The sequence below is a fragment of the Manis pentadactyla genome, chromosome 9 (assembly GCF_030020395.1).
Source record: "Manis pentadactyla isolate mManPen7 chromosome 9, mManPen7.hap1, whole genome shotgun sequence".
NCBI lineage: Eukaryota > Metazoa > Chordata > Mammalia > Pholidota > Manidae > Manis > Manis pentadactyla.
This window is the reverse complement of record NC_080027.1, coordinates 73,715,134-73,735,565: the sequence shown is the minus strand read 5'-3', so window position 1 is coordinate 73,735,565 and position 20,432 is coordinate 73,715,134. Positions and strand designations below refer to the sequence as shown.

General features: G+C 42.7%; 1 protein-coding gene across 2 annotated transcripts in view; it reads right to left on the bottom strand.

Annotated features, from left to right (window-relative positions):
• The window catches only part of KIAA1549L (KIAA1549 like), a 280,028-nt gene extending 259,921 nt beyond the window's left edge, over nucleotides 1–20,107 (bottom strand). The window contains exon 1 of one of the 2 annotated variants that reach the window (XM_036891807.2): nucleotides 19,711–20,107. In XM_036891807.2, coding sequence (XP_036747702.2) covers nucleotides 19,711–19,942 — 232 coding nt within the window. In that variant the 5' untranslated portion in view covers nucleotides 19,943–20,107. The remainder of the gene's footprint in view (nucleotides 1–19,710) is intronic. The other variant, XM_036891810.2, reaches the window with a different exon arrangement.
• Nucleotides 20,108–20,432: the final 325 nt, after the last annotated feature.

Below are 20,432 nucleotides of genomic sequence, written 5' to 3'. Positions count from 1 at the left end.
TAGGATATTATAAACAGACTGAACTAAAAATTCCTCTTAAAAAAGAAACAATTAGGAGACATAACTGATTATTAAATCTTTAACTCAGACTATAGGTGAAACACAAAAATTGTCCATAATATGTCAACCAGGAACCTGAATCCACAAAGATTCAGAAACCGTGATGGGCTGGGGTTACAATTGTATTTGTAAAAGGCACACACACAAAAAAGAACTGAAAGACTCCCATCCTAAGAATGTTTGTATTAGGTTGCTGGGACTGTGGGTGATTTCTCTTCTTCTAACTTGGCTATGATAACACAATAGCAAGCAGTTAGAGCACTATCCATGGCAAGAGAGTCATGGTTCGTTGATTGGTTGGTTTTTCCTTCCAATACATCACCTATCAATTCATGGCTCTACAGGCTCGTGCCATCTGTGACTCACCATGTGGGTTCAATGCCACCAGAACTAGTCTGGTTACTATTCTATGGGACAAGTCCATGATCACGCACACATGTCTCACCAGTATGTAATTGCTATAAAAGTTTCTACACTTTAAGTCCCTGTACGTACCTCGCCACAGGCTGGCAAAAAGTAGTGTGGGCCAGTAACTCTGATATAGAGAGAGTGCTGGCCTGGCATTACCTTTTAATAGCCAGCTACCAAATTTGAACTTGTAATGCTCTAAACAGATAAAAATCCGCATGGTTGAGACATTAATATGGGGAATCGTGGGTGATTTTGCCTCCTTTCAAAATTTTCCTTTAATATTATGAGAATGTTGCCTTGTGATATATTTTTTAAATAGGAGAAAAATGTTTTAACTTCTAAAGAAATTATGATGAAATTTAGGAAAAGCTTGAAGACCTAAAACTAATGTTAATTCATTACTTGAAGCTTTTAAAGGAAAGAAAGAAAAAAGCTCAAAAGCGAGTGCTACTGATAAGAAGAGCAAAAAGGGGAACCCTCCTACACTGCTGGTGGGAATGTAAATTAGTTCAACCATTGTGGAAAGCAGTATGGAGGTCCCTCAAAAAGCATAATAGAAATACCATTTGACCCAGAAATTCCACTCCTAGGAACTTACCTTAAGAATGCAGGATCCCAGTTTGAAAAAGACATATGCACCCCTATGTTAATTGCAGCACTATTTACAATAGCCAAGAAATAGAAGCAACCTAAGTATCCATCAGTAGATGAATGGATAAAGAAGATGTGGTACATATACACAGTGGAATATTATTCAGCCATAAGAAGAAAACAAATCCTACCATTTGCAACAACATGGATGGAGCTAGGGGTATTATGCTCAGTGAAATAAGGCAGGTGGAGAAAGACAAGTACCAAATGATTTCACTGATCTGTGGAGCATAAGAACAAAGAAAAAACTGAAGGAACAAAACAGCAGCAGAATCACAGAACCCAAGAATGGACTAACATTTACCAAAGGGAAAGGGACTGGGGAGGGTGGGTGGGAAAGGAGGGATAAGGGGAAAAAGGGGCATTATGATTAAGGGGGTGGGCATGGGGAAGGCAGTATAGCACAGAGAAGACAAGTAGTGATTCTATAGCATCTTACTATGCTGATGGACAGTGACTGTAATGGGGTATGTGGTAGGACTTGATAATGGGGGAAATCTAGTAACCACAATGTTGCTCATGTAATTGTGTATTAATGATATCAAATTTAAAAAAAAAAGAAGAGCAAAAAGAATGAGTGGGTTGAACTGAGTCCCTTTAACTCCTCACGCTTATCCACTTAAGGTTTTGCCTGAGTTTCCCACTGTAACCAGCAATAACTCAAGTCAAGCTCCTCCTTTTAACACTCATTCAAGGTCCTCCCTGAGATTAACCCAACTCATCAGAAATTCTACCAGCACAACACACATTAATCCTTCCCTCTCATAATACTTCTGTAAATATCTTAATAACCTATGTCTTTTGGCTATGTGTTTATAGTACATCTCTATTTTTATTACATTCTCCCGTCTGCTTGTGGGTAGTTTTCTGCCAAAAGGGATTCAAGTAGAGTCTGGGAGAAACAAAGACCATCCACAAAGGTGGATTTCCAATGTTCTGATGGTCATGTAACAAGGTATATTTCTGTGGGTAAAACTGTAATATTTCCAGAATATCTCATGGGACTTTAGGCATTCCTCAGGAGTGGAGAGTCATATCTCATCTTCATATCAGTGGGTAATTACCTGGGCAACCGAGGGCTTATCTGAACCTGAGAGGTTAGTGGGAGGGTTGGCTTGCTTCTGCCACAGCAGGAGAAAGAAATGGCCCCGGACCACAGTTTGTAAGCAATAAATGCATTTGAAACTTTATTTTTCCCTTTGACTGATTACAGTTTTAGAGGTATTTTGCCCCAGGATTTCCTCTCCCCAGAGTTACAACTTCATACAAAGGTAATTACACTTCCTGCTACCCAGAACACTGAATTTCCCTTAAACTGCTCTAGGTGAGGTCTTCAGGTGATAGGGTCCCATAATAGCCAGCAACCATGCAGTGCCAGGGATAACAAGATATGGAGGATTTTATTGTATTCCTATGGGGAAGGAAGAAAATACATTCAATGCCTTCCAGTTAGCCTCAAAGCTACCCCCAAATAAATCAAAGAGTCACAACAACAACAAAAAATTGCTTCAAATGTTCCACAAAAACTCAAACTGAGTAAAACCATCAGGCCTTCTGCCCTCCATGCTGTGTGCTGCTAAAAGACATCAAAGTGACTTTGAAAAGTGACACTAACTTTTTTGACAAACAAAAGACAGTAGATCACAATACATTTGAAATACAATTGAGGACAATATAACCAGAATTTGCTGCATAAAGAAAGGAAAGTCTTCCTTTCAGGAGCAACCATCTATCTACCAAAACTAGAGAGGTTGAAAACAGCTGATTTTTTACCCTAGCAGTCAACCAATAAGAAAAAATAATAAATCTCCTCATGGATATATAGATAGAAGAGAGGTCCTGAAAAACACTGAAAGTGGGAGAGAAGAGAAAAAGAAATTTTCCTTTACCCTTCTTTCTAATCCTAGGTTCCAATCACTGACCAAATCTTGGCAACCTTTTCCTGAGATAGCACCCAACCTACTAACAGAATTAAGTAATAATACACACTAAGTAAGTGGTAGCTATTATCACTGCCTGGGACAGAAGAGGGATTCATTCATTTAAGCAATAAGACTTGTTGAAGACCTACTGTGGGCTAGGCACGTGGCATATGGCAGTGACCAAAACAGATTAAGACCCCGTTCTGCTACAGCTGACATTATAGTGATTTGAACCCAGGTTTCCTTATCTCTAGGGACTGCAAACTCAAATGCCTAAAGCATTTGAGTTTGTCCAACCAGGTAAAATAAATGAGTTGGGTTAGATACAAACTGACTGTTCACACCTGTCTTCTCTTCCATCCAGGCTCGCTCTTTAGTTACGTTTCCCAGTCTCTTTCTGCAGACAGGTGTGGCCATGTGACAGCTCTAATCCACGGAGCATGTGCAGAATGGTGCCTGGCCCTTTCTTCTTCTCCTTCCACCTGCTGGACAGCAGCCTTGGAAGCCACTGACTGAGGATGTCAAAACCATACAGGAAGGATCCTGGGTCCCTGAGTCAGAGCTTGGTCGACAGCTCCACACTAGCCAGGAACACTCATTTGGTCTTTATGTGAGAGAGAAATAAAACTCTATGGCTTTGAGCCATGGGGGTTGGATTGTCACCACAGTTAACCCATCTCAGCCAATACATGATTCAATGTATGAAAACTCATCTGTGGCGTGGACAGAAGGCAGTTCTGTGGGTGGTGATCCCGGCAGTCCATCCCACCACTAGTACTAGGCTATCATAAATATTTGTAGGCAGAATGATCAAGAAAGGTTTTAAGACAAGAAACAATATAACAGGATTTCCTAAGTAGGGTGAGACCATACTAGGAGATTCTCTTCCTCACTTCATGCATGCCACAATCATCCTGCATCTATTATGTATGTGTAAGACCCTGTGTTAAGACACATAAGACAAGATCCCAGCTGATAATATAGTGGAAACCTTAGAAACTGTCTGCACACTTCATGCCTAGAACTTAAACTGATTCCACAATTATCCCACCTTTTAGCATTTTAAGTAGCACTGCTTCCTGCCCGGACAGCCCTGTCTACTGCCTTGTATGCTCAGCAGTTAGTAACCCTTAGTGCTAGTTTGACTCTCTAGTATATTCCTCTCTCTTGCTCTGAGCAAGTTGTCTCACTAGCCACTTAGCTCAATGTTTCTTGTAGAAGACACGGCTGTAACAGTATGCATGCTCAGGAATAGTGAAAATAGCATTTGCACATGGATCACACTGGTGAAACGGTTTCCAGGACCCCAGTGTATCTGGGATTACCTTTTGAGAACTGCTCTAAGGAACTCACAGTCTGATAAGGAGACAAACCAGTGGACCATCGAGGTGGTACCACAGGTGGGAACAGGGACAACAGCATCTCTTGTGGCAGAGGGCACAGTGGGTGCCAGGAAAGGCTACCTGACGGAGGCTGTACTTGGACTGAGTCTTGAAGGAAGTACAGATGCTAACCAAGCACACAGGGCTGGGAAGGCTTCCCAGGCAGAAAGAATAAAATGTCAGGGGCACGAAAGGGCTTTGAGGAAACTGCAAGTCTGGCTGTGTTGGCAGGTATGAGTTGGAAGTGGCTCATTCATAAAGTATCTAGATTACTAAGCAATGGAGTTGAATTCAGTTATGAGGAGCCATTGAAGGGTTTGAGTAAATTTGTGTTTTATAAAAATCTCAGGATAGAGGGTGAGATTGGCTAGAAGGGGGCCAAGACTAAAGGCAGGTAGAGGTATGGCTTTGACAAGAACAAAGGAGGAGGGAGGATCTGAAATAAGGCAGCAGAGACAGAAAAGGAACAGAATTACTAGTGTTATTAGCAAGATTTAACTTAATTATTACCAAGATTTAATGGCCACCTAGATGAGAGGAAGGAGGAAAAGAAAAGAATCTGGAATGGTTCTTAGACTTCCTGCTCCAACAAGGCATAGTGGTTACACTCATTGAAATAGTAAGTGCAGACAAGGAGCAAGGCTCCAGAGAAAATGAGTTCATTTTAAGGAAAAAATGTGGAGTTGTAGCCATAGGCAGAGATATCCAATAAACAGTGGGTGTTTGAGTCTCATCCTCAGGAGAGAGCGGACAGTCTTTTGTGTCATTGGTACATAGGTGGTTGTTGAGTCCGTGAGTTTGGATGAGGCCCCCCAGGGGTGGTCTAGCACAGCAGGGACTGAACACCTGCCCCAGGATTAAGCAATCAGGCCATCACCCATGACTCCAGCCTGAGCCCTTCCCAGGGAGGCTGGAAGGGGGGTTAGTTAGGGAGTGAAGGAGACAATGAAATGGAGGCAGCAAGAATGGGAGGAAAGAGCAGGCAAGAGCTGGAGGCACAGAGGATCTTTATTTAGTAACTATTGCCCTGGCTGGCAGACAGGTGAGGGAGAAAAATCATATGAGGAATCTGAAGATCTGTGTAGGATTCGTAATGCAAATCAGGGCTGTCCTACAGTCTGGAAGTTTGATGCCAATAGGATTTAATTTTAGCTGTGACTCCAGCACATACAGTCCATGTCTCCTCTTCATTTAACTCAGCTGGGTGGATAGGTGAATGTCAAGGTCTCTCTTACTTAACACCACACAATGCCTTCCCATCACTCTTGAGATAAAGGCTTGAGTCCACAGCCTGCGTCGCTGTGATGTGGCCCCTGCTACCTCCCCTGCCTGGTTAATGCTCACTCTTCCCTCCCTTCCTGCCCCCCAGCCACACCCACCTTCTCCCCAGTTTCGAGAAAGTCACACACCTACCCACCACAGAAGACAGTACCCACTTTTCCCTTTGCCCCAAATTCCGGTCTGGTTACTTCCTATTCATCCTTCTGATGCCGGCTCAGATGCCACTTGCTCAGGAAGGCCTGGTCTGGCGATCCCCCTCCTCACTCACCAAGCCTTGCCCAGCACCCCTGAGAGTAGCTATATACTTACTCCTAAGAGGAGCTGACTGACATCTCTCTCCCACATGAGCCAATGCCTGTTTCCCAGACATCACACCCCTTGCACCCAGTATAGTGCCTGCCACATACCACACACTCAGTAACCATGGTCTGATTTAATACATGTAAGGAAAAGTCACTTAGAAAAATAGACATCATTATATAAAACTGCTTTTTAGTAGAAAAACTGAACAGTGGTGGAAAAAAACCAAACCGGGATGCCTGGGGGTGGGGGTGGGGAGTGGGCAGAGAACGTCTGGAGAGGGGCCAGAGGGAACTTACTTCCTGGGGGGGTGATGATCATGTCCCATATCTTGACAGGGATTTGGGTGCACACGGGTGTGCATTTGTCAAAGCCTGGGAATATGCACTAGAGATTTCTGTTTTTCTATGTATGTAAAATTTAACTTAAAAAAAAAGAATCATAAACAAATATTGAAGTCTAATCATGGCATGCATGCTGAAGTGTTTAGGGGTGACATGTACTCAAGTCTGCAACTTACTCTGACTATATCAAAAAATAAGAGGAATTAATGGATGGATAGAAAGACAGAAAGATGATAAAGCAAATATAGCAAAATGTACCATCTAGATGGTAGGTATATGGCTGTTCACTGTATAATACATTCAACTCTTTTGTATGTTTGAAAATTTAATAAAATGAGTGGAAAAGGCCTGCACAGTACAGCTGAACATATATTTACATTGTAGTCAGATCTGGTTTCAAATTCCATCTTCTCCACTTACAAGCAATATGCCCTTAGGCAAGTCAGTTTCTTAAATGGTCTCTCAATCTTAGCTTCTTCCCAAGCGAAATGGGCGGAAGTCAGTTCAGGGCCATTGTGGGGATCAAATAAGATCAAACTCTTGACCCAGTGACCAGCACAACAGCAGCTGTTTCATAAACGTTAGTCTTCTTATTCAGAAGTCAATGTATTCACAAACTAGGACAAATCTCCAGTGAAACATAAGAGGATCTTGTAAATTTTTCTTGCTTCATCCCCCAGGGAAATTAAAAGAATAAATCAACTGTGCTATTTTTATAGGTAAAGACACTGACCTTTCATCAGTAGGATGCTTGGAATTCTGTGTCTAAGGAGAGATTGAAGCTGAGGACACTTCTGCCCTCTGTCTCCCTCTGGCCGACACCCTTCATGAGAGCTGGCTGGGGTTAGCACAGAGTCACATCAGGCAGAAGGAGGGGGAACATCCGCAGGACTGGAGGCTGTGCGTGGAAGGCAAGACTCCTGTCCCCTCCCCACACGTGCAAGGGAAGAGAGCCAGGCACACACACTGTCAGCAGTGGCAGTCACAGGACTACCATGGCTTTTAGCATAATCACATTAACTGAGAGATACGTTATGATCCTAAATAAAAGCCTTCAACCAATACTAATAGTGTATTATTCAGTATTCAACTGAAAGATGTCTAATAGGCGTGGACTCCACTTCTCTGGGTGGTAAGGTGGGAGAAAGGAGCCCATTAATGACAATACCAAATGAGGAGGGGGTACTGACACCTGGAAGGGAGGAAAAATTACACCTTTCAGTGCCAGACAACAAAACTAATTCCCCTCCAGGAAAATGAGGTCTGACATCTTAAAATAGGTGAAAGGGTTAATTATACGTTACAAGTGAGACATTACAGGCAAAAGAAATTGTCAGTTTTTAGAAAGCATTTCTGTGTGTCTGCCAGCTTGCACACGTAGGACTACATACGTCAAGCTCTCTTAGGCTGGGCGTGCCAAATCTAACTTCCACTCTCTCCTCCTTGAAATCTTCTTTCCTTTTACATAATCATAACCCCACCTAGTTGGTTTAAGCCTAGACTTCAAACTCCCGGGACATCCTGTACGTACTGTGTGAGCTGCCTTGCACCTGGTCCATACATGGTCCCGATCCCGGCCACACTGAGCCAACTGTGCATGTCTTCTCACTCCATTTTCATACTGGTCATTTGAAATGGGCCACAGTCAGGGTATTTACACCATGGAAATTGCCCAGTGCTACAAATCAGGCCGCTTTTCCTCAGTGTTTTCCATAAAGCCAGATTATGGCACAGGAACCTGATTTTTACTGCTATGTACAGGAAGACACATTTGGGGATGCTGGCCCCAGCCACATCACCTTACTTAAAACTGCCCCCCACTTAAGGCCATGGCTGAAGGAGCAGTTAGCCTAGGAAGTCATTTTGTACTATATGCCCCCTTCCTCTGGCCTCTGCTGATCAGATCAGGGGAAGACTCCTCACTCCTTTGGCCGGTTGTGGCAGCCTGATTTTCCCTCCTGGGAAATGCAGAACTGGGACAGAGACTGGATGGTGGGCACTCCATTTTAAACTTGATACTGAAAAGTCTTGCCAACTCTGGCTGCAGCAAACACCACAACACACAAAAGTTCTCTGTAAGGTTTAATTATGGGGGAACCAAAAAGCTATGGGGAAGCAGAGAAAGTCAGTCTGCAGAAAGAGGCAGAAGGAGGGACCCAGCCTTTGGGAAAAGAGAGAGGCAAGAGGCCACAGGGTCCACAAGAGACCAAGCCAGTCATCTCAGCCTGTTGCTATTGAGGAAGGCAGTGCTGCGAGGAGAGTTAGAGCTGTGAAATCAAACTGAATGGGTTCAAATCCCACCTCTGACACTTACTGATGGAACACTGAATGAGTTACTGCGAAGTTACCCTGTGCCTCTGTTCTCACATCTGAAATAGGGGGATCATAACAGAACCCACTTCATAGGATTCTTTGTGAAAATCAAATGAGCTGATATAAGTAGTAAGTGCTCAAAAATGCTAGCTATTATTTCCATCAATTAATTACACTGTCTACAAGGTCTGCTTATATTTTATTCCTTCTCTGAATACATAACCTAAGATTCCCCAGTGGCCTGGGGCCCCACAGTTGAGCTAGTTTTAGTTGAATAGGTTCACAATCTGTCCCTGGAATCACAGAATAATGAAAAATCCCTGGACCAGAGTGTGACATTTAGCAAATCTCTTCTCAACCCTCTCTTAGGAGCAAAATGAGACTCAAATAAAAACAGAGAGTGAAAAATTCAACAACTGTGAATGAAGAGCTCTACCAAAGTCTGGGAACTCATCTCTGCAGGGAAAAGTAAATATATTACATTAGGCATAAGGATGGACAATCACTTGTTTAAAATAACATTTTTATTGCTGGACTAGAGACAAGAAAGCATTCTCCATCCACTATAAGACTTAGTTTCTTTAGGAACTTCCCAGGTTGATAAGTGTGTTCACCTCCAGATTAATAAAATAACAAAAGCAAACTACCAAGAACAGCTCTATGGCACTGACTTTTTAACACACTTCCATCCAGTTTAATTATACTCAGAATAATGCTTATAATCCAGAGCCTACTATTCTTTTCAAAACAAAGACTCATTTTTGATAATGAAGCATGTAACTTTAGAGATGTTTTTGCTCAGCTCTTTTTGATAAGGATTTATAAGCTCACTGCTAATTTCAACACATTTCCTTCTCAGCCTTCATATTTTCTTCAGCCTTCTTTGATTGGCTGGTGATGTTTGTAAGTAAAAAGACAGGTGACAGAGAAGCAACATGCGCTACAAGGGATAGAGGTAAAGGGGTGGACAGTTTCATTCTGTCATTACTTCTGTATTTCATGACAAAAGAATAAAGTTAGAAATATGCTAGACCTTCCTATTTACTCGTACTACATAAATAACAAGATGTTTTGCGTTTCTGACTTCAGGAGATTTTATTTTGAGCTAAGAATAGATTTAATGTATATAAATCAAAATAGAAATTGAATTCCCCTCTTGTGGTTAGGATGCATTAGGCAAAGTCTCGCCTGAGTGGACAGATGGCAGGTGCAGCAATGACCTTGAGCTAAAAGCTTGAGGCAGCTACTTGGCCTTATTTAGGTCTACATTAGTTGGTTTAAACACAGTGTTTATCTCTATTTTATTTGGTGTTTAAAAGGGTCCACAATTTTCTTAAACATCTATGGAAGTTTTTCCTAGGAAAGGAAGCCAAGGAATAGGAAAAATAGGAGGAATGGGCTAAGAAGATATTTTAACTCTGTAGGTTGAATTCAATCTGTGGTTTTAAAACTGTTTTCTTTTATAGTAAAGGCTTTTCTATGTTTCAGGGAGAAATGCAAATTATCTTATGACAAAATTTACTTAGCATGGAAAGACGGTCACAACCCAGTGTTAAGTGAGAAAAGCAAGGTACTAAATATCACACCCTTTATCTAAAAAAAATTAAGTGAGGATATATATATGGATAGAAATATTTGTATGAAAAATGGTCTGGAAGGATCCATTATATTTGCTTGAGAGCACAACTCTAGGAAACAGTAATGGGGTCAACACGCCCTTTTGCATGCAACTCATCCACTGTGTATTGTTTGAATTTAATAAAGTATATATTACCTGTACAATTTAAAAAAGCCATTGAAGATTTATCTGGGCTTTAAGTTGGAAACATGACAACAAAATATGGGAAAATGCTTCCCTTTTCAGAATGATAGTCCTTGCCCAGGCTTGCCGTTAATGTAGGAAGAAGTAAGAAATGCAGATATCCTAATCTACCAAAACATCTGCCCAGGGCTCATAAACACACAGTCTGGGGAATGAGGGAAGAAGGGAGGACCTTGAGGCTGCCATTCACAGATGGGAAAACTGGGCCTGGAACAGTAAAGTGCCTTAATAAATAGTCAACAGTCAGCCAGGGCTGACCTGTCTCCTGAATGTATCCAGTGGGACTTCCCTCACCCAGGCTATGTTCCCTAGACCTTAAACCAAACTAATATCCTAATGTCTAGGAAGTGTCCACTGTTAGCCCTGAGAATGAAGAAATATACTAGACATACCTGATACTTTTTATTTTATGAAAGAAACCTTGAATAACCTTCAGTCTCATTTCTAAGACCATTGACCTTAGGAAGAAATAATACCAGTGCTACCCAAACACTTCCATAAAACAGAAGACAGAATACTTCCCTACTATTTTATAGACCAGCATCACCCTTATTCCAAAACCTGACAAAATATTTCAGGAAGACAAAGCTACAGACGAATATCCTGTATGAACATAAGACTTTACAAATTCCTAATAAAAGATTTGAAAATCAAATCCCACTGGAACATACATCACGACTAAAGCAGAGTTTATACCAGGAATACAAGGTGGGTTCAACATTCTAAAATCACCTAGCATCTTTTTACAAACTAAAAAAGAAATCCTTGTGATGATTTCAATAGAGATAGCATTTGACAAAAATTCAATATCCATTCACAAAAACAATTCACAGCAAACTAGGTATAGAAAGGAACTTACTCAACATGATAAAGGACCTCTACAATAAAATAAAAACAAAACAAAACTGCAACTAATGATATACTCAATAGCAAAAGACTGAATGTTTTCCCCACAAGAGAGCAAGGCAAGGATGTCCACTCTCCCCATTCCTATTTAACAATGTACCTAAAGTTCTAGTCAGTGAAATAAGGTAAGAAAAAGAAATAAAAGGCATACAGATTTGAAATGAAGAATCTATTCACAGATAACATAACTTTCTATTCAGAAAAATTCTAAGGACTCTACAAAAAGCCACTAGAACTAAAGTGAGTTTACAAAGGGCACATGAAACAGTTATTATTTTTTAAATCATATTTCTATACATTAACAAAAATTCTTTAAGTATTATTTACCAAAGCATTAAAAAACATGAAATACATATGTACAAAATTTGTATGCTGAAAATTATAAAACCTTGATGAAAGAAAGGAAAGAATACCTAAATAAATGAACAAAGATATGCTCATGGATCAAAAAACTCATTATTATTAAGATATCATTCTTCTCCAATGAAATCTTAATAAAATTCCAGCAAGATTTTTAAATAGAGATTGATAAGAAAATACTAAGATCTACAGGGGAAAGTATAAATTCTAGAATCCAAAACGGTTTTGAAGAATAAAAAATTTAGAGGATTCACACTACCTGATTTCAAGGCTTATTATAAAGCTAAAGCAGTGGAACTCAATCAGGGGCAATTTTTACCCCCTAGGAGATATTTTGCAAGGTCTGAATGTATTTGGGTTGTCACAGCTGGGGAAGGAGGAACTACTGGCATCTACTGAGCAAAGACCATGAATGCTACTGAACACGCTTCAAGGCACAGGACAGTACCCCACCAAAATTTCCCACCCAAAATGTCAATAGTACCAAGCTTAAGAAACCCTGAACAAGAGAAATCAGACAGTGTTTTATTGGCATAAGAACAGAACTATACATCAGTGGGACAAGCTAGAGTTCAGAAATAAACCCACACATACATGGTACCAAGGTAATTCAATGGAGCAAGGATAGTCTTATAAATAGTGCTGGAACAATGAAATATATCCATTTGAAAAAAAAAAACATTAACCTTGACTCTTGCCCTGCACCATATACAAAAATTAACATGAAGTAGACCACAGCTCTAAAAGCAAAAATAAAACTGTAAAACTCTAGGAGAAACTACAGATGTTTGTGACCTTCCAGCAAATAGTTCTACCCTAGGAGGCAATAAACAGAAACCTTGTATTTAAAAACTGATCAACTGGAATTAATCAAAATATAAAATTTCTGTTGTTTAGAACACACTGTTAATAAAATGAAAAGACAAGTCAAAGACTGGGGGGAAATATTTGCAAAAAGCATGTCTGATAAAGGACTTGTATCCAAAATATATAAAGGAAGCTCAAAACTCAATAAGAAAACAAGCATTCCAATTTTCTAAATGGACAAAAGACTTCAATAGATACTTCCAAGTAGAAATATAGATGGCTAAAAAGAAGATGAAAATGTATGCAACAATAACATTACTAGTAATTAGAGAAACTGAAACTAAAACTACCATGAGAAGCCACTAAAAAACTATTGGAATAGCTGAAATGTAACTTTAAAAAAAAAACTGACAAAAACCAAATGCCAGTGAGAATACAGAGGAGCAACTAGAACTCACACATTGCTAATGAGAACATGAAATTGTACAGCTGCTTTGGAAAAGAATTTGGCAGTTTCTTATAGGGTTAAACACATACCTAATGTTGGATCCAGCAATCCCACTCCCAGGTATTTACCCAAGAGAATGAAAACTGCGCACACACAGATTTTTATGCCAAAAACCAGAAGCAACCCAAATGCCTATCAAAGGCTGAACAGATAAGCAGACTATGATGCAATGGGTACCACCTCCCAATCAAAAGGACAGAACTAGAGATGGAAATGTGCAATAACCTAAGAGCATTATGCCAAATGAAAGAAGTCAGACACAAAATTTTACGTGCTGTATGATTCCATTTACATGCCCCTTGGGTAAAGGCAGTTTTACAGGGACAGAGAACAGGTTGATGCCTGTCAAAAACTGAGTGTGGGGGTCGGGGGAGAAGACTGACTGCAAAGGAGCAGGAGGGAATTTTTGGAGGTGATGAAAATGTTCTGTATCTGGACTGTGGTCATGGATCCATGATCAGGTGCATCTGTCAGAACTCATCATGTAATACACCTAAAAATTTTACTATACAGATTTTACTGTATATAAATTATAAGTTAATAAAATTGTCTTAAAAAAAGAAAGAAAGTGGTGCCTCATGGGTGTGTTCTTTTTGTACAGCATGACATTTCAAAAACCTAAATTAGTTGGTGATATTTAAAAACAGGATTTTAAATAAAGATCTGGCTTTTCTCGAGAAGTCGGAACTTTGGCACCCCAAGTCTCATTTCCTCGCAGGCTGCAGCTGAGCACAGATTGCCTCTTTGGACAAGACAGATACTTACCGTCCTGTCACACCCCTTCACCTGACCCAATTCACGGAATTACTTTGCCGACCTGCAACTCCATCTATGGAGTAAGGTTTCCTGTCCTGGGCTACAGATTGCTGGAGGGCAGGGGCCGGGCCTGGCTTGTTCTCCACTCTATCTCCAGTCTCTGTTTGGCCTGATGCATGCCAGGGGCTCAATAAATATTGCCACTTTCCCACCAGCTATATACCTAACATTTACAATACCAAGATTGCTAACTGCTCCTTCGGTCCCCGAGTCCCCAAAGCAGTCACCATCCAAGGCAGCCATTCCCGGACCTAGAATAATGTGTCCCTCTGTGTGTTTAGAAGTCCCTGTAATATGTTGTTAAGCAATGAAAATGTTGTACGGTCATTCCAGCTATTCATTTTTGTCCGGAGAAGAGTAGAGTTGTTGTTTGTTTTAAAAAAAAAGAAGAAAAGGAAAGAAAAAAAGCACAATACAGGCTTGAAGGTTAATGAAAATGAAAAAGGAAGTGTGCACATTCATCTTGAATATTCTCAGATCATATTCTGGTAATTTAAGACTTCAGATAAGTAGGCTTCTGAAAGAAACTCTGCTTGTCATCAGCATTTCAGTATCTCAAAGTTTCCACAGTGATGTGCAGTTTCAGAGACGGGTGTGGGGCAGAGAGGAGCAATCTGACTTCTGTTTTATGTCAGTATCAAAGGTGTAGCATTACTGTTCCCAAAATATTCTTCTCCGTGTATGCGATGGGGAAGGAAAGGGAGGCAAGGTTTGGGGTATCTCACAAATATCTTTGAAGCACTAATGATTAATAGTGAGAGTAAAAAGTTGAAGTACATTTTATTGGATTGTGTATATCTGTAAAAATCCACCAAATCAAACACTCCTATATATCTTTAATGTTAAAAAATGAGAGAGTACAAACAAAATGTGATTATATCCCATCTTAACTTTCTCTTGACACACTTCCCCTGTTACTCTCCTTGCCTGTATAGATAAGACTTTCAAAGAGCTGTCTTTTTTACTGTCCCTGATTTCCCTTCTTCCTCTCTCTCTTGAACCCACTGCAATAAGACTTTTGTCCCCTCTGCTCTCAGGGCCCTCAGACACACCCACATCTCCAAACCCAACGTCCATTGCTTGTCTCCATCTAGCCTTGCTCAGTCTCTTTTGCTGGTCCCCTTTCTCTCTGAAGCCCTAAATGTGGCAGTATCCCGGGGCTCATTGCTCATCTGCCTTCTCTATACTCACTCTCTAGGTTTCTTATCCACTCCCATGCTGATGGCTTCCAAATTTATATCTCTGGATCAGTGTCTGCCTGGAATTCCAGACAACTGTGTTCAAATGGCTTTCCGACATCTCCACTTAATTGTTCAGTAAACATTTCAAACTTAACACACTCCAAGACAACTCTTTATTTCCTATGCCTATCCTGAGCTTCTTGCAACCATCCCCATCTCAGTTAATGACAACTTCATCTTCCCACATGCTAGAGCCAAAAACCTTGGAACCATATTGGTTCCCTTTCCCTCCCATGACACCTCTAACCCATCAGAAAATTCTATTAGCTCCATCTTCAAAAGATGTCCTATCTGGTCTCCCTGCTTCCACCCTTGGCTTTACAGTCTTTTATCCTCACAATAGCCAGGGAAATTATTTTAAAACTGATCATGTCACCTCTTGCTTAATCTCATTCAATATAAAATATCAAGTTCTCACCATGCCAAAAAGTCCTTCATGATCTTGCCTCAGTTTTCCCTTAGACATCGTTTCTTACATATCTGTATAAATCTACTCACATCTCACCATGGATGCCTTAACCCCACCACTCTATGCAAACAAGAGCATGTGTGAGGGTGCGTGCATGCGCGCGCACACACACACACACACACACACACACAGAGGTGGTATCAGGCATCTTGCAATTCCCTTACCCTGATTTATTTCCCCCCACCATCCAATCTACATTTATTGTCATTTGTTTATTGTCATTTGCTACTCAAAAGTCAGGTCAATGATTCATCAGCATGAGTATCACCCAGAACCCAGGCCTTTTTCCAGAGCTCCTGAACCAGAATCTGCATGTTAACAGGATCTTCACATGATTCACATGCATGGTGAAGTTTGGAAAGCACCACACTAGTTCCTAACTGCCATGAGAACCGGAGCGTGTTTTTCATTCACTTGTAACCTCATAAAGCTGAGGCACTCAAGATACACTGAATGAATAAATGAATGAACAAATGAACTGTCGCAACTGTTTCAAGTGGGCCTCCAAGTTGATGATGTACACAAGGTTGGAGAAGGGCAAGAACGACATCTTAGGTCAAAATTTCCTCCCTCATATATTGTGCTAAATTAAAGATTTCCTAGTATCAGCAAATCTTTCTTTCAAAATGCAAATATATTCCCCAAATGAAGCAGTCATTCACAACTTACTGTGGATTACTTAAGTGAGATGATTATTCTAACATCTAAAGAACCAGTAAACTGAGGGAATAGGAGTGTAAGAAGACTGAAAATTTGTTAAGTCCCTACTGGGTGCTGGGTAACAGGCAAGAGGGAAACAAAGATAAATCAGGAACTTACAAGTTGGTGGGAGAAGCAGAAGACCCTTCAGAAGAGGGCCAAGAACACCCCATGGGGAGGGCTTGGGGAAGCCCCAGGCAGTGAGAGTCCGGGGCCCTCCTCCTATGGCATCCTGTGCTGTGGACCCTAAGAACCCTTTAGTTGTCTTCTGCCTGACATGCCGCCATCAACCCCATCAACACCTAGTCTTCCTTCAAGGTCTCTGCTCTCCCAGAATTAACTGTTTCCTCATTTTATTAGCTCCAATCACATTAATAGTGTGTATTGTTCTCTTCATGCGGGGCTTCTACAAACTGCCTTATCCTTATTTGCCTCTGTGTCCCCCTACCCCAGCACAGCACCTGGACACAGCAGATGTTCAGTTTCTGCCATTGTATAAGAACAGCTAGCATTCTTCGAGCATTTACGAAGTACGAAGTACTGTTTTAAACACTACGATGTATTAACTCATGTAATCCTCTCAACAACCCAGTGAGATGACAACTGTTATCAGCCCCATTTTACAGATGAGGGAACTGAGGCCCAGAGAGGCCAGGCTACATAAAGGAACAAGCGTGGCACCTGCACCTAACAGGCAAACGGAGAACGTTCCCCAGCATGAACTGAATAGATGATCAGTAGGTAAGCAGATCAGGCAGTCAAATTTGAACTTTACCATTCTGCCTGGAGTCCCAAGGGCAGAAAGGAACAGAGGGTGTCAGAGCTCGCTGCTATAAAGAACTCTCTTCCACATCCAAAACAGAAGTTGCTGCCTGGGAGGAAAGGTTCTGTGGAGATGGAAGTTAGGAGGGGAAATGTGAGAGAGGACATAAAGGCAGTGGCCTTTCCTTTACATGGAAAAGAGAAGGAACCTCAGTTCCTCAGGAACATTAAAGCAAAGAACACAGGGTGGAATGGATGGAGGTAGACTGGGAACACACTGCAGAGGCTCCAGGACACAAAGGTTTTGAGCTGCTGCAGCATTTTCCTTTCATCTGTTTTTCAACCGAGACGGATGTCTGTCTTAGCCTTGCTTAGAAAACAAGGAACAACAATGATGCAAATGCTGTAACTGTAGCAAACTAGCTCTTTTAGTAGGATCTAAATATCATAGGTTTGGTTTCCATGCAACTCAGTCTCAGACACATTCTGCAGTGAGTGACGGCCCCAAGCTTCACCTACCCTAAGGGAAATGCAAACCCAGGTTGTAAGTCAAAGGCCCCAGAAGAGTGTCATCCACTGTCCTACCTCCCTCCAGACACTGTTTCCTTGTACAAGCCCCTGGAGACGCCCCGCATTCAGCCCAGGACTCACCCACCCTGCATGGAGCTGCCTCAAGGGGCAATCAGAGAATAAACAAAAGCAGGCAGAAGACAAGACAGGGAGTCCAGGGCTTCACTTTTCCATTGAGAGAGAAACAAGTCAGAAGCTGAATCAGCAGTAAACCCACTGGGAAGGCCAACGGCAGCCTCTGGATCCACAGGTGAGCTGGACCACAGGAAACTGGTCATCAAGAATGACAGCAGAAAGGGCACCCAAAACACACAGAGGAAGCAACCAGTCATTCCAACAAGAGGGGAAAGGAAAGAGGACTTTGGGGAACATCAACTTTAATGATTTTTACCATCATTTTAATCAAAGCATCTTTCCTAGCAAGCCTCGTGATCCCCACACTGAGAGAAAAAGGAAACGGGACACCAGGGCTAAAGTCAAAAGATACAGATCAAAAGTCCACTAGGCTCTGGCAGTCTGAATGAAGAGCCAAGTAAAGTCACACAGGTTCAGAAGGATCTACATACAAAGGTCAGAAGGGGGAACAGGTATTCAAAGCTAATCAGAGGAAATCATCTGACAATAGGCTGAACAGAACAATACACAAAATCCAAACTTCACATACCACTGATGGTTGAATGGGTTTTGTTATCTGTACTCAAACAACATCCACAAGTTAACATCTCATAAAACAGTTTACAAAATTATCAAGAAACTGATTCATTTTAAATGTGATTCAGTTTAAAAACTCAAAGCATGTTCCTGATCCAGTGAATACTAATGTACATGTGTCTGACTCCGGACTTACCTTTCAGCCACTATACCAAATACGTATCACTGAAAACTGCTACAGGCATTAAAACTGGGGGCTAAGATTCTTCAGTGGCTTTTCTCAGGTCTCAGGCACACATACAAAGATTACCAAACTTGTTAACCACTATCATCAGAGTAGAAAATCCTGGACAGTAACTTGCACATATAGATGCCTCCTGTCAGTGACCTTTTAAGTGAATCAAAGGAAAATGAGCTTTAAATTAAATTGTTGAGGATAGGAAATATTTTTAACCTGAAACCCTCTTATCTAACAGTTTGAGCGCCTTCATAATTAATCTAATTTGGGGGAAAGGGATACACTGGGAAAAAAGCAGTCCTCATGAGTCCTTGCCAAAAAACACAAAAATACAGGATCACATTAACTTAAATGAGAGCTGTTATGTCTTGATAAATGAAATGTACTAAAAGCCCAGAATTTCATCACAAACAAAAGCCTGCCCTTTGCAAGTGCCATAGTAATCATTCTTATTTCAAAGACAACTGCACAGTAAGTTTTGAAGCACATTAGCAGAATAATCCTCACTCCCAAATACCCAAATAGTCACAACAGATTTCTCTAAAATTATCCAAGGAATTATAGAAATCAACTTCCTGAAGATTCTTGGGGGTCTAAGAGCCAAGAGTGATTATCTTTAACTAACCTCCTGCAAACAGTGGATTATATAGTTGATCAGTGCCTGGATCCCTTTTTTAAGACGCAAGCAATTATTTAGGTACCTCTATCCCAAAAGAAAAGGGGTCTCCTGTCAACACAGAGAGGGAAACGTTATATGGGAATTGCCTAAAACTCTCTGGCAATTTCATGCAGTTAAGTTAAAACAAAGTGGACACTCAACAGGGAGTCCAAAATATAGTGGATGCCCCACCCTGAAATGTGTCCTACTAAAACACATTCGTTTTAAGGTATCCTAAACACGCCATGTCTTTAAATAAATGACGCGTGCCTGCGGGACCACTTAGGAAGGATCTGCAACTTATCCAGAAAGAAGATGCGAATGGACCTCTTTCTACTTCCCCGCCCAACGGTACCTTCCCGGGAGACGGATTTCTGATAGTTCGCCTGCTGTTGCAGCAGCAAAGGGCAGAGTAAATCCCAGCACCGGTACTGCAAAGTCGTCTCCATCCACTACCACCCCATCAGGTGCTGGCCCCAGCACGCGGCCCCGCTCCTCCAGAAACCTTCACCGGCGCAAAGCAGCCTCCAAGTGCTTACCCTGCTCAGCCAGGCAGTGCTCGGGGAGGGCCGCCAGCAGCAGGAGTCCCAGCAGCAGCGGCGGCGGCGGCGCATCCTGGGACGCCGCGGCCCGGAGACCCGGCGCCGGCCCGGAGCGCCTCACGCCCCTGCCGGCCCGGCCCGGCCCGCGCGCCCCGAGCCAGCCCCTGCGCCCCTGCGCCGCCAGCCCAGCTTCCCCCGGGCCCTGGGGCTTCGCCTTCTGCCGAGCCATGGGGACGCTTCACACATCCAGGCCGCTGCCTCGCTCCGCACCGCGCCGGGGAGCCCAGCTTTCGGCGCCCCGGTCCTCACCGGGCATCTCTGGCCACGGCGCGGGCGCCGGAGGGCGGGGGCGCCGGGCGACGCGACTCGCTCGCTCGTCCTGCCGAGCCCGGGGAGAACTCCGGGAGCCGCGGCCTCACCCGTGCAGGGGCCGGGGCCGCATGGAGCCGCGGCGGCTGCGGCCCGGAGTTCCCACGCTGCCTGTCGCGGCGCGCCGGCGCGCCCGGGCAGCGAGGGTGGGCGGGCGCCGCCCGGGCCCCCACCCCGGGCCCGCTCCTGCAACCGAGGGGGCGAGGCTCCGGGAGCGAGGGCTGGAGGCCGCGGGGTGCCCTCGGGACCCTCCCTCCCGCTGCCGGCCGCTGCCTCTCCGCCCCGCTCTCCTCGCCCGCTCGCTGGGGCTCGGGGTCCGGCTGCGGCTCCGGCTCCCGGGCCGAGAGCGT